A 14,306-nucleotide genomic window follows, 5' to 3' on the forward strand; every position below is an offset into this window, starting at 1 on the left:
CAAGACATGTGGGAGGTAAGAAAATAAACCAAGAATAGAGTTTTAGGTGTAGATTTTTTTTTGACAGAGACATTTGGAAGAAGTAATTTCTATTAAAAATACTCCCAGAAGGGCAGGCTGCTGGACTTAAAGCGTGCTGTAGTCTTCAAAGTACATATCTAGTCAATATTTTTTTTATAAAAATGCTTTAAATTATGCACTATTTCACCACTTGTGGGGTCAGAGGGAAGGGGAAATGAGGGAGAAATCAAGCTGTAAAGATTTAGCAGTATTAGAGGCTTAAAAAGATCTGTAAGAGGTAAAAATGTCCCTAGCCTGAAATGCACACAACCATCCCAGGTTCTTCATACTCAGGGAAGGGAAGCTACATAAAATTGCTGTTCATTCCCAGAGGATATACAGGCAACAGCCTACTCTCAGTTTAAGTGTCTCCCTTTTTTCACAGAAAGGAGTTGCAACGGCTGTGCCAGCCCAAATATTACATCCCAACAAAGATGCAGGGAAGCCCCACAGTCTGTTTCAGAAATAAGATTTGAGGTCAAAACAGATTCTGCCCCTTGATCCCTGTCTGACAACCAGTATTAAGTCCAGATCTGTGCAGCAAGAAAAGAGAAGGATGTATTTCACATCCAAGAAGTCTCTGCATAACAAAGAGCAAATAAACTAAATGATGACTGAAAATGATTGATCTTTTTCCTATTTGTTAAGAATAATCCATTTACAAAAATAACTCTGATATAAAACTCTGCCGAATTAAAATCTTCACTGAAATCAGAAACCTCTCAAGCAAACACAGAGAGAAGCGCAGCATCCCCATCATGGTGAGGTGTAGCAGTTTGTACTGTAGGGAGGTATGTACGACCTGACTTGAACACAGACAGACAATGCAACCTGGAATTTGCTTTCTGTTACACCAGCACAATTTAAAATCTGGATTTACATAACTATGACCAAGAAGAAAACCTAACCCAGCAGCCTCATCACTGAATTAGAGTAATACAATTAATCTATTAATAGATTTAACATTTGTTATTTCACCTACACAACACTGACAACCAACACGCTGCTACAAGGTGAAGATTTGAACTTGCACGAAGTTATGTACCTCAAACTTTTTATGCAGCAAAGGTTGGGCATTTTCTAGCTTATTCAACAGCAACCGGTTATATTCTATCTGCTATATGGCACAGAGCTTGGTATCAGTTAAAGCTACTCGCCCGTCTCAGTGGCTAGAGGTAAATGTATTCAAAACAGCAACTGAGCATCTGCTGAGAGAGAAGGGAAAATATGGAGCAAAATGAACCAGTGAAAGAGAATGAAGTTGTAAAACCCTGCCTCTCGGCATGCTGTTTCAGTTATCCTATGAAAAATAAACATCAAGTCAGCATAAAGAAGCTTCCTGGGCTTTTTCAATTTTCTTCTAAACCTGCTTGTGGCATCGTAATTAGTGCAATGGTTTACAAATGTATTATGGTTTTTGTATGAACCCAGTGTGCAAACTAACAGAAGCGTTTGTCTAATAATTATCAGTTTTAATTAATGCTTCTCCTAAGAAAACAGCAAAACTCTCACATTTACTATTTACCTCATGCATAATGAAGAGAGTTTCACCTCCCTTCATAAGTAAACTTCGGTTTCTCAAGATTTATCTTTACTGCATAGATTCTCTGACTTTTGTCTAAATTACAGTGAGCCACTCTCCGCTACTAGAGCTCCTGTTTCACCAATATTCAACATATAAATAAAATACAATTGTTTTGTGCTTGAATGAACGTAGAATGTTGGTCTCGTGTGCGTCTCTGAACGGCACATTTAAAACCTGCTATGTTGTGTGCACGCTTAAAGAGCCTTTCTACCGATTACAAGCTACACAATAGATACTGTGTGGATCTCTGAACTCTCACGTCAAAGTTGATCTCTGAACTCTCACGTCAAAGTTGATTGCATATTTTTGAACAGTAATGTCCCCGCGATAAGGTTTTAATTTCTAAATCCAAAGCATTCTCGATATGTTAACAGAAGTATAATGAGCACTCCTTAGTAAATAAAAATAAATAATAGCATCTACTCTATCACATTAATACTGTGAAACATATATAAAATTTACATTAACTCAAACAACAGTGAAAAAGGATTGTACTGTATTTATCACCACAGACCCGTATTCTTTAGAAACTTTGGAAAGGAAGCATCACAGTCCTGTATGACAAATTCTAAAGTTAGCTGTCAGTAAGATTTAAAAAACACTCTTTTACAAATCTTTTTTTTTTTTTAAATGGCACATTTTCTTTTGCCAATCTAACTGGACCTATTAAAAGCGTAGGTACGAGGTTCGTTCTGTTTTAAAACTCTTCGTTAGTCTATGAAAAAGATTTTCAAATGCAGCACAATAGAAAACATTCAAGAACAAGCTTCAGAAAATACAATTGCCCTTAGACACACAGAGGAGAATCTTTGTAAGAGAGCTGAAAACCAGAGCCTTGTCACTCTCTTTTGAAAATAAAAGTTTTGTAAATGCATCCAGAATAATCAAGGCTTTGTAAGTAGTCAAAAATGCTTTGCTTTCCTTGGTATTAACAGCTAATTCATAGCATTTGAGAACATCAAACTTTAGTATGAATTAGATTCTTTCAAATTATTAAAAGCAATTCAATGAATAGCAAACTGAATGAGGAGTTTTGTGGATTGGGTGGTTGGTTGGTTTTTTTTTTTCCCCCTAAGCCCTGAGATCACAGCTCTTGATTTCATTATAAAATATGGGTCTGTTTTATACCAAGCAGCTTAGAGATTTTTTTTGGCAAACCACATTTCCAACAATAGTGGGTTTTGGTACAAGAATGCAGTTCATAATCAAGTCTGAAATTCTGGACGGAAGGCTTTCTTGCTAATGGGGAAAGAAATTAAGATGCATCACTCATTGCTGGCTGTCACTGGAACTTGGGCAATGGTTGGTCTAAGTGCAGCTGGTCTCGTCTAAATCCAACTCTGTGTTGTACTGAGTCGCTAAACATTAAAACATGTCAAGCAAAGTACATAGTGCGCAACGTGTCCTGATGAACTTGAACTGCTTTAGCAAGTGCTTGGTGATCTCTGCCATTACTCTGCCCAGAAGTGTGGCTTCCTTCAGCACTGCAAGAGAAGGGAGATGGGGGAAAAAAACCAGAGGTTGGGGGAGGAAGGAAGAGAAACTCTATTTCATCCACCTCTCCTCACATACAATCTTTTCGCATCACTCATTTCTTCTGAACAGAATGGTCAAAAGTTAAATTAGGGCAGCAGCATACAGGAACATCTGCTTTTTTCCCCACAATCTAATTCAGTGGTAAGGCCAAATTTAGCCTCTAAATGCTAAGAGAGGACACCACTGACTCCAAAATTAACAAGCCCATTTCCTTGCTACTTCCTTTCAGATTCTGTAATAATTCAAAACAATGCAACTCACCTGTCGTGTTCTTTATCCACCAGATGATACCTGGCTCTGAAGGCAACCAGGTGTGCGTAATATGCTGGTGCAGGGATGGAAACAGAACGAGTACAGCGTACATATGTATGACACAGCTGGTAGGTAAGAATCTGCAGCTCATCTGAAGAGAAACGATTGTCATCCCAGAGGACATGGTAATGAGAAGGTCTGCTTGTTCCCTGAAGGCAGATCACACAGGATGTCAGCATTTCAAAAACATCTCTTTAAATTTCCACCTCTGCAGGTGAACTGCAGCATAACCGGACCCTTCCTCTAAAATCACGTGAGCGATCCTACATCCTCCACCCAATTTTTCCTTTAAAAAGGCAAACAAGCTCCCCCTTTTCTCCCCACATAACTAATCCCTTTGCATTTTTTGATAGGATTGTGGTTTCTAGAATTAAATCCCTTTTACTGAAATTAAAAGTGCATTAAAAAATGCGCTTTCATCTTCTGAAACTTAAATCTGACAAAAAGCCACCATATAAAGCAGCTTTAGGCAAAACATTAGCAGCCTGCATCAATCTAACTTTTGCCCCTAATGAATACTGTTACAAGACAATATCAAGTGCCTATTTTCAGTAGTATTGTTGACTAATTGCTTCTGACATGGAAGAAGAAATCACAAGAAATTGTGGAACTACAATGGTGCTATCTAAATGTATCCATTGTTTCCCAGGAACTAGATGCACATGTCAAGAGAATTTAATGCAAGAGGCAGCTCTATAACATCGTCCAAATACCCTGCTACTATTCAAAGGACCACATAGACAGAAGGACAATAAAATAAATGTATTTATTTAAAAAAATTAATTTATTATTAATATAATTTAATTAATATAATTTAATTTAAAATATATTATTGCTGCATATCCATTATTTCATTATTTCTTTCAGTTATCAGCAATGACAGAAGAGCACTGTGGATGGCACAGAGGAAAAGCCAAAATACCCAGGCTGTACCATTTATATGCTGTGGAAAGAATGCAGTAAATACCAGCCAGTGTTATCTCTGAGAATCACCATTACACACAAAATGCTGTACCTGAATACCAGCGTGGCTACACAGGTAGAAGTCAAACTCTGATGGGTGGGTGATTTTTGTGTCCACTGTGGTACCAGCTGGAATGTTCCCACTTTTTCCAACCTGTGTGAACAGACAATGTAAATCAAGTAAGGCAGACAAAAAGCTTTTTCTTTTCAGTTGTATAGTAAAGGTAAAACTTAAGAAAAAAAAATCTGTGGAGAACAACAAAGATCTGTAAAAATCAGAAAATCGAGAAAGAATGAGCAAAACTGAAATTTTGTTCAATTGAAAATCTGGAGTGTTTCTGTTACCTCAGAAAAGAAAAAGGTGAGCTGCCCAAAGTTACCCAATCTTTTTTGATTAATGCGAAAAGCATTTCCTACAACTGATTTGTCAAATTCTTTTCCCCTTCCCATTCCAGGACAGGCTATTCTTCTGTGACTTTTCTTATATACATCTGAAACTGGACAACCCATTGTTGTAAGACAGGCCTCTCATTCCCTCAAAAACACATCAAAGTAGAACTTAAAAATACTCTTTACTTTAAAAGAAAAACCAACAAAAATGACATAGCATGTTATTAATATGAACCCCATCTTCATGTCAGCATTGTAAGTTATTAATTATTGCCTTGAAGCCCAGTGGGCTTCAGCTGCTCACAGAAACCTGACAGAAGAAAAATGAACACGAAAACTGTCGGTGAAGACTGGTTTGACATTAGGAACTCTTTATTTACCGCAATGACTCCATCCTAGGCTTACGGAGTCTCCTCTACACCCAGAAAGGTGCAACTGAATTGTCTTGAGACAGTAAAAAAATCGAAAAGAAACTTTGATGAACTTCAAAAAGGGTGGACCGACTTGCTGAAAGGCACAATCTGCTGAGGTTTCGTAACAGCTTCTTGCCAGTTTGTTATACAGAATCATACAACAGTTTGAGTCGGAAGGGACCTTAAAGATTACCCAGTTCCAAACCTCCTGCCATAGGCAAGGAAAAACTCCCACTAGATCAGACTGCTCAAGGCTCCATCCAACCGGGCCTTGAACACCTCCAGGGATGGGGCAGCCACAGCTTCCCTGGGCAACCTGTGCCAGTGCTTCACCACTCTCATGGTGAAGAAATTCTTCCTTATGTCTAGTCTAACTCTGCCCCTCTCCAGTTTATACCCATTGCCCCATGTCCTATCACTAGAAGCCTTTGTAAACAGTCCCTCCCCAGCTTTCCTGGAGCTCCTTCAGGTATTGGAAGGTTGCTATAAGGTCTCCTTGGAGCCTTCTCTTCTCCAGGTTGAACAACTCCAACTCTCTCAGCCTGTCCTTGTATGGAAGGTGCTTCAGCCCTTGGATCATCTTTGTAGCCCTCCTCTGGACCCATTCCACCAGCTCCATGTCCTTCTTATGTTGAGGATTCCAGAACTGGACACAACACTCCAGATAAGGTTTCACAAGAGAGGAACAGAGGAGCAGAATCACCTCCCTCAGCCTTGGGACAGAAAATGAAGGTTTTCCTTTCCAGGCAGAAAGATCTCACCCACCGTGTCATGCAGTGCTTCTAACAAGTCTCCTGCTGCTTAAATAAGTAATAGGTAACTCAGCTGCCTGCTAAATTCTTGCCGGTCACAATGCAAACATACCCGTTCATTTTTGTCTGTACAGAAGAGCCTGGTGTGATGCCTTTTCTGCACAACGATAAACGTGATTCCAGGCTGGTAATCCTTCTCTAATTTAATGCATGCTTCTCTGATAGCCAGCAATTCATGATGGAGAACCTGAATCATAAAGACAGGCGATAAATAAGAAAGTTATCTTACTGCTTACTCTTATTTATCTACTTATCACTCCTATTACATGTTCCTTCTTGCATTGTCATAAGAAGTCCAAACATGCAGGATCAAACCTTAACTTCTTCACTTCATGAGAACAAATTAGATAACTGGTTTCTTAAGCCAGGCAAGAGCTGGGTCTATATATTTGTTCAGCTCCAAGCACAAGGCTTGGACTAATAAGCTGTAAGTCAAAGGTTTTTTTAACTGCCATGTACAAATGAACATTTAATTAGGCTGTTGAATATACAACAACCTAATTATTCTCAGACCAGTACAAGGGAAGAAACTCAGAACTGCTCAACTGCATCCTCCTTCGCAGCTTTGTGAACTCTTAAGCAGGACTACAGGCATCAATAAAAAACTGTGTGAGACAGAGGTAAGTGCAATGAAACAAAAAGCAATGATTTGGGGTTTGGTTTGATTAGAAATAAAAAACTCACTGAAAAACAGTGATAAATGGGAAAAAGATATCAAAAGTTCATACAAATACTAATTTTATTAATTCAAGTTTACTAAGGGACCATTGATCACTTCCCCTTGGATTTTGAGAAGTTGCCTCAGTTCTCTGTCTTTTAATTTATACATAAAAATACTAGAAAGCTTATGTAAATATAAAATTACATATTTTATAGTATTTATAAAATTTATATTCTATTTATAAAAATTACAATGTTATGTATTTTATAAAATACAGAACTTGTAAGCAAACAAAATAAATACAAGAAAGCATCTGTAGAATTTTATCATGAACGAATGAAAAGCAACAGTGTGAAAAAACAGCATTTATTAATCCTAGTGAAAAAAGTAGGAAAATTTGCTTACATTTAAGTTTCCCTTAATTGTGCGAGTTCTATAGGATACAGTTTGACTAACAGATCTTGAATGGTCACATATGTTGAACATAAAACTTGAATGCTAAAACCATAATTTATCATTTTGCAAAGAGGAGAAGTATCACAAAAAAGCTCTTGAAAAATATGAGAAAACTTTCCCTGCTCTGCTTACTTCAAACCCAACAAATTTGTTGAAGACATACTTCTTTTCATAACTCTGACTACAAAAAAAATTACATTACTACCAGAAAACCACATAATCAGAATCTCAAAAATGAACCTGTTGAAACTGCCCCTCCGAAACGCCGTCTCTGTAGAAGATTATTCGAGTCGGTTTAAATCTGGTTGATTTGTAGAACTGAATAAGCAACTCCCTGACCATGGCAGCCAAATCTTGGATGATTTCTTGGCGGTGCTGCTGGACCCGAACGGTGGCACAGTATCGATTAGGATGAGCATCCATGCTGCCTACAACCTGTTGAAAAAATACTTTGTGTCAAACCAAATTTAAAAGGACTTTAATAAAGGTATTTCATGAAAATAAATGCGATATCTTTTTAACTGTGTCTTGCAAACTAAGGGGTCGATCACGCAAAGATATAGTCAGAATCATAATGTGCTTGGAAAGAGCTTTGAGGCTGGTCTACCTGTGGTAACACGCTCTGCCAAAGCAAAAAACTTATTGTAATTCTAAAAGGTTGATATTCCATTTGCAGCTCCATGCAGGTAAAAACGCAGCCACAATTTGGAGCACTGATACGATGACTCCATTGATTTAGTTCAAACTGCAGCAAAGGAACTGGAACTCCTGAAGATCCAGGTGCCTTCCAGGGACACTGTGGATGAATCCATGACACTGAAATGGTGAGGCACCACAGAACTGCCCACACCAAACAGAACCTGCTCACCAAGCAAAGGGACTTTTCTGTATATGAAACCTCAGAATTCACACATTTTTTAAATGGCATGGGACTTAAACAAACAAATCCAAATTCCTGATGTCAAAAATCACAACTAAGCAAATCTCCACCTGGCTTTCCCTGGACTTGTAACTTCTTAAAACAACTATTTGTTTGTTTTTTTAGCCCCAGAGCTAAGTTTTTTGTTATTACAAAGCCAGAGCAGCCATTAGCGGGCGTCTGACACAATTCAAGTCAAAAACCTTCCCCTGTATTTAAGGAGCACACTTTCAAAGGATTAGTGCATAATTTGCATCGTGAGGAAGCTTGAGCCCCCAAACCCCACAAATGAGCCAGCCTAGCTCCCTATCAGCAATGGATAAATTCTTAACATTTTTAACTGCTGAAAAAACAGATTTAAACATGCATGAGCTTATTACACATTGCCGATAAATACCAGCTAAAAGAAAAGCTCCTCTGTGTATTAGCATCTTGAGCTTTTTACAAGCTAATACATACTTTTAAGCAATTAGTATCAGAGCAAGCTCTCCAAAGTTTCATTAGAGTCCTGTAGAAAAATCATTTCTACGGCTATAATTAGGCCATCAGAAGAAATGGGCCACAAAAGAACTGAAAGCAATAAAATGCATTAGAGCTGAGCAGCAGGAGAGAGCAGAGGTTAAAGATCGTTACACAATTTACTCACGGCAGCGATGGAAGGCTTTTTTCCATCTCCAGCTGGTGGATGAGTTACATCTGCACCAAGGAATATGACAGGCTGTTGAAATACTGGCGGTCTGATAAAGAGAAAGCAAATCTGTAAAAGCAGCACGGCTTACGCTTCATAAGCACATTTTAACTCGAGCAAACAGCATTCTGTACTCCTGCAGTGAATTAGTCAACAATTTGCACTTGGTCAGAGCTGGTCATGGGTACTGTGACAGTAATTAGAAGTCCTGCTTAGAGTTCTCATTCCTAATACTTAGCCACCTTTTTAAAGCACAGTTAATTGTTACTTTTCATTAAAATTTAATTTTTAAAAATCCATTTTTAAGTTGGAGAACTGCAGCCATAGAAAAGAATAAAAGTTGATTCCTTAGCATCACATAGCATCCGGGAAAACTGAAGGACTGTGTTACAATTTTGTTTCTGAACAGAAAAACCTCAGTGCTGGTAAAGAAGTACGTACTATTTTAAAAGTAATTTTTTCTTAAGCTACGCTTCAAAATTTTAATCAAACTTTTAAGTTAAAATACTAATCCACTGCACCAAGAGCAGAACATCAAAACACTGCACTGGAAGTTTTAACCTTTAACGCTGCTCCTTAATAAAACAAATTTAAACAGAATATTCTAGGCCATCAGAATTTTTTTTGTGTGTAGAGGAATGGTTATGCAGAGATGGATTCTGCTGTTTGCAGACCTTCTCTAAAAAGGAATTTGAAGGTAATTATAACAATGTAACTTATAATGCAATTATACAAATAAAAAGTTGTTCTATTCCCATCCCTCAAATAACAGATAATAATAAGAGTTATGTTTTAAATACCTAAAACCTGAGCTTTTGTGCAATGTCCAAGCGTTGTGTGTAGGTATGCCATGTTTTTTTTCCCTTTACTTAACTCCATTTTCACAAATGCAGAGTTTAGCAGAGACCTTAAGTTTATGAGTCCAGCATAAAACTACTTATATAGCGTGTTCTGTTTCCACAGCAGTACCTTTAAGTCCTTTTTCATATCCAACAAAACATCCAACACCCACCCCACTGTGCTTTTTTCACACTCATGCTCTGTGTCATGATGATATTTACTTGCTTTAATAGGAGTCTCCAACACGCACAATACCCAGCCTGAGCATATTTAGTTCAGTAAACAGAATTTAACAAGATACACAAAATACATAACCCTTCCGATAACATGGTCTTTTTTTCCCCTCCCTAAGCACTTGTTGTTGGATTATTTTTCAGCAGCTGCCTTCTGACTAGCCTAAACATGATGTGAAAATTTGCTTATCAGTGCAAAACAGAACGTTGACTTCTCTGAAGCAGCCTCCCAAGAATAATGTAGGAGGTTGTTCCCCAAGCTCTCTCTACAACTTGAAATGCAATGATTGTAAAAAAGCCATCTTTACTCTGACATATAAACCCAGTTGCTTGTTTTGATTAAAGTAACTTTATATCCCTTTGCATCCCTAGCCTCCTCCACCCTGCACAGGTAAGGCAAGCTGTTAAGCTCATTCTTCCATTAGACTGTCTTTTCACTGATTTTCCGATAAAACGGATGAAAAGTTTGATTTCAAGAATCACACAGTCATTAAGACTGGAAAAGAACTCTAAGATCATTAAGTCCAACCATCAGCGCAACACCACAATGTCTACTAAACTGTGTCCTAACAACAGAACATTTGTTTTAAAATGGTACACAAAAGCAAATACAGTCTTTAATAGCAGGGTCTCTTCTTTTTTTACAAATAATAAAGCATTTATTTCCCTTCTGCTCAACAGGACTCCAGTGATGTGTCAGATACATAACTCAATACATCAAAGTAACTCCACAGACTATGGTCACAGTAGAACCCAAACTTATAAATGCAATACTAATAATAAACTGCAAGGTAAACTGGACCTGGCAATCAATTAAGAGTTTCCTGCTCCCAGCTTTTGGGTTTTTTAGACATCTATGTAATTTAAGACACAAAACAAAATGAAGAATCTTGAACACAATTAAACTATAAAGGACAAGGCACTGCTATTCAAGATGCTCCCTGTTTGTTTCTGAAAACTGAAGGCAAATAAAATATTACATCTTTTTCATTCAAATGTAAGTTGTAGAATTCAATGGTCAGATTGCAATCATGTAATTGTCCAATGGTCTGGGTTGGAAGAGACTTTAAAGATCATCCATTTTTTTATTATAAACTTAAAGTGGAACTTATTATAAACATCAAGTGTTCCTCTTCAGTGTTTGCAACATGACTTTTGCAGGCCTATAAGAAGCCAAAAGATAGTTTGACTAAGAGTTACTTAAGCTACAGTGCTGTGACTACAGATAAAAGTACCCAGTTATTTTATTATGATGTATGTTCTCTTTACAACGCAATACCCTGTTCTTCTTTGAAAGATGGCTTACCTGCCCTGTGGCAGTAAAATGTTATTTACACCTCCTAATTTGACGTTTATTTTTAAGCAAAGGTTAGACAGAGTCTGTGGTGTTGTTCTTTGCACATTTTTCATCTGAACGCATTGCGTAGCCATTCCCAGCACAGTGTCACCAACGCGCTTCACCTCCGCTGCAAAACAAAGTAAGCACAAAAATATAGTTGCATATTGAAAATCAAACAATGTAGGGAACATTAATTTAGTGACAATTAACTAATCCTAGATTTTTAGCAAAGGTCGTTTGAACTTGAAGAAACAAGAAGAAACTGAACCCCTAAACCTAACTCCAGTCTCTAGTAAACTTCCTCCCAGCTCTGTACAGCTCCACCTGACAACAATGCAGGAACTGGGTCCTAAATATAATTAAAGGCACTGCTAGCTTTTTTTTATTAAGAATTCTTTAAGTTACACTAATTGTAATTTTAGAATTATAATAGTTTATCATCAGCACAGAAGAACTTCTGGGCAATGAAGCAGGCCACATGGATAATATAAGGAGCATGAGCACTTATTTCATTATTAAACACTGGATTAGAAATCCAAACTTAGGAGTAACGTGCTGAGTACTATTCAGCCAATCAGTTTATCAGTTCATTCCTGTAAGTTTATCACTTGCATAAAAAGTGGCCAGTTTAGCAAATGATAGCCCATAAAAACTCCAAAGTCTCAATAAGAACTGCCCTATTCAAAAGGTTAAAATAAATCCTACTGTTAACAATAAAATAGAGACTTTAAGCCTTTAAGACAGCCGTACTCTTGTGCTCAGGGAAAGAAGAAATTTAGGCTCCAAAGCAGGCTCAGAGAAGAAGCAACTCCCCTTTTGGCAGCAGGAGAGGGAAAGAGGCTGTTTTGAGGAGAAAAGACAAGACTGTGGGTATAGGAAACGCAAGAGCATGGAAGAGTGCAGGGAGAAAACAGAGAGAGATAATTACAGGGGCAGAAAGAACTATAATTAAAGATAATGACAAAGAAAGCAGATGAGAGTGGTACCACATCCTCTCAGTGGTTGAGTCCCCTTTTAATGCCAAGGAGAAAAAGCGAAAATGTCATTTGGCGCTGATTTTTTTATTGAATAAATTAGAGACGAGCCATTTCTTTCACAAGGCTGAAATAAAGGGGAAAGAAGGTACTATTTGATCAAGGTTCCTTTTTTAATCTCTCCTATCTTATATGAGATAATCTTGGGAAAAGAAAGGAAATTATTTTCAGCTCTTTTGAACTGGTGAAGGGTGAGATTAAACAAATCTGCAGCTATGGGAGAAAGCCAGCGGATGGTGCTGCAATCAGGCAAGGTAAATGAAAAAAGGAGGAAGGCAGGACAGAAAACCAAGCAGTCTTGCTTATAAGAAGAGCTAGCTAAAACCAAAATGCATAGCTTATCTAAAACATAGGGAAACCTGTGTGTATGTGCTATGTAAAATGCACTAATTATAAACCTGTTTCCAAAAGCCAGTTTAAGTTGCCGAGTTTTCACATTCCATGCATCTGTGTCCTTGCAACCCAAGAGTTAAAAACTAGAAATAGGAAAAATCGATTGGCAGGAATCTCCATTGCTCAACATTTTTTGCCAAAGGTTGATGGTATAGAGTAAGCAAAGATGTTCTAAAAGCTACACAGTTCTTGAGGTTATTACTTCTTCAGTCCCTTGGAATTTTCAGCCCACAAATTATAGTATGACTATTTTAATCCACTACATATCGATACCATCAGTTTCACAAAAGATCTGGTTCAGCTTTGTCACTCACAAAATGCATCTCAAACACAACCAATAGGAAGAATTTAGAAAAGCAAATTAAAAGCACAGACAAAAAATAAAGAAAATAATTAAAGTCTTAATACAAAACATCACAGAGTACATGAAGAATAAAATTAATTTATAGCCCATTCCCTAAATGGAATTTATATCATTAAACCAGAATTAAACTTCTTTGATTCAGATAGTTCACATAAAATACATGAACTAGAGACAGAAACACACACACACACGCTTATGGTTTGCATTTACTCACCATAGACTGGTGTTTTTCCTGGCAGAATTACAACCACAAGCTGCAGCCCAGTGTAAGTGTTCTTGAGGTGTCTGAACATGGGCTCCACACTGTCAGCTCCCTGCGCGTACTTACAGAAGCACGGCTGCCCCTGGATTGGCATTCCTGCATCTCTGGAAATCTTCCTCAGTTGTTCTGTAAAGGACCTAAAGGATGTAAATAAATTCATCAGACTCTCAAGTGGCAAAACCCATCTTGAGTTTTGTTCGTATTTTTAATAGAACGATCCTGTTAAACTCGCAGAGTTGTACTGTCCAAAAATCTGGGAATTTACCCCAAGTGCATCTTCAACTGACTATGCTCATGTAGCCACTGAAAGACAGGAGAAGAGGAGGAAATATTTTGTCTAAGTAACATCATTACCAAAACCTTTTATTTCAAAAGGAAATTCCATCTTATTTGATCTTTCTCCAGGAGATACAGGGGAAGCTCATTTTTGCAAAAACACTTCAATGATGTTATTTTGGAAAGCCTGCTCTACCCGTGTGGTGTTACCACTACAGAAGTGGCTGGAGTTCCTTCTTTCTCTTGGTGAGGAAAACGATTAACAGAAGTTAACAGCAAGTAATCAGGTCTCAGCAAATTCATCTAACATCAATAATAAGAATGTACAAGAAAACCTTGTTAGATACCAGAGGAAAGGTGTATCCTGGAGGTAAAGACAAACCTTCTCCAAGGATGGTGCAGATGTAAGTCACCCTTTGATGGAACTGGTCAGAAACTGAGACAACCTAATTTTATCTGAGAGTTTTATGAGTGAATATAGCTTCAGGTCCCCTGTTAGCAGGGCCCGCTGCGTTTAAAGCTTGACTCCTGTTGACATGGTAGCTTTTGGCTATCTTTCCTTTTGAAGGGACATCAAGAAGACACTACCCCTGCTGAAAGCACATTCTCATATGAGGACAGGCTGAGAGAGCTGGGATTGTTCAGTCTAGAGAAGGCTGGAGGGAAACCCTGTAGCAGCCTTCCAGTACTTAAAGAGGGGCTAGAGGAAAGCTGGGGAGGGGCTCTTTATCAGGAGTGCAGTGACAGGATGAGGGGTAACAGTTTTAAGC

At 37.9% G+C, this 14,306-nt stretch overlaps 1 protein-coding gene across 4 annotated transcripts in view; it reads right to left on the reverse strand.

The window, feature by feature from the left end:
- Positions 1 to 14,306, reverse strand: part of AGO2 (argonaute RISC catalytic component 2) — a 124,183-nt gene that overhangs the window by 61,890 nt on the left and 47,987 nt on the right. For 3 of the 4 annotated variants that reach the window (XM_069854726.1, XM_069854725.1, XM_069854727.1), the window contains 8 exons: positions 13,213 to 13,397; positions 11,175 to 11,334; positions 8,754 to 8,844; positions 7,429 to 7,623; positions 6,124 to 6,258; positions 4,509 to 4,610; positions 3,443 to 3,642; positions 472 to 3,129 (listed from right to left, as the gene is read on the reverse strand). In XM_069854726.1, the coding sequence (XP_069710827.1) occupies positions 3,021 to 3,129; positions 3,443 to 3,642; positions 4,509 to 4,610; positions 6,124 to 6,258; positions 7,429 to 7,623; positions 8,754 to 8,844; positions 11,175 to 11,334; positions 13,213 to 13,397 (1,177 nt within the window). In that variant the 3' untranslated portion in view covers positions 472 to 3,020. Of the gene's footprint in view, positions 1 to 471; positions 3,130 to 3,442; positions 3,643 to 4,508; positions 4,611 to 6,123; positions 6,259 to 7,428; positions 7,624 to 8,753; positions 8,845 to 11,174; positions 11,335 to 13,212; positions 13,398 to 14,306 lie in introns of those variants that run through there. The other variant, XR_011337216.1, reaches the window with a different exon arrangement.

The sequence above is a fragment of the Phaenicophaeus curvirostris genome, chromosome 3 (assembly GCF_032191515.1).
Source record: "Phaenicophaeus curvirostris isolate KB17595 chromosome 3, BPBGC_Pcur_1.0, whole genome shotgun sequence".
Lineage (NCBI taxonomy): Eukaryota > Metazoa > Chordata > Aves > Cuculiformes > Cuculidae > Phaenicophaeus > Phaenicophaeus curvirostris.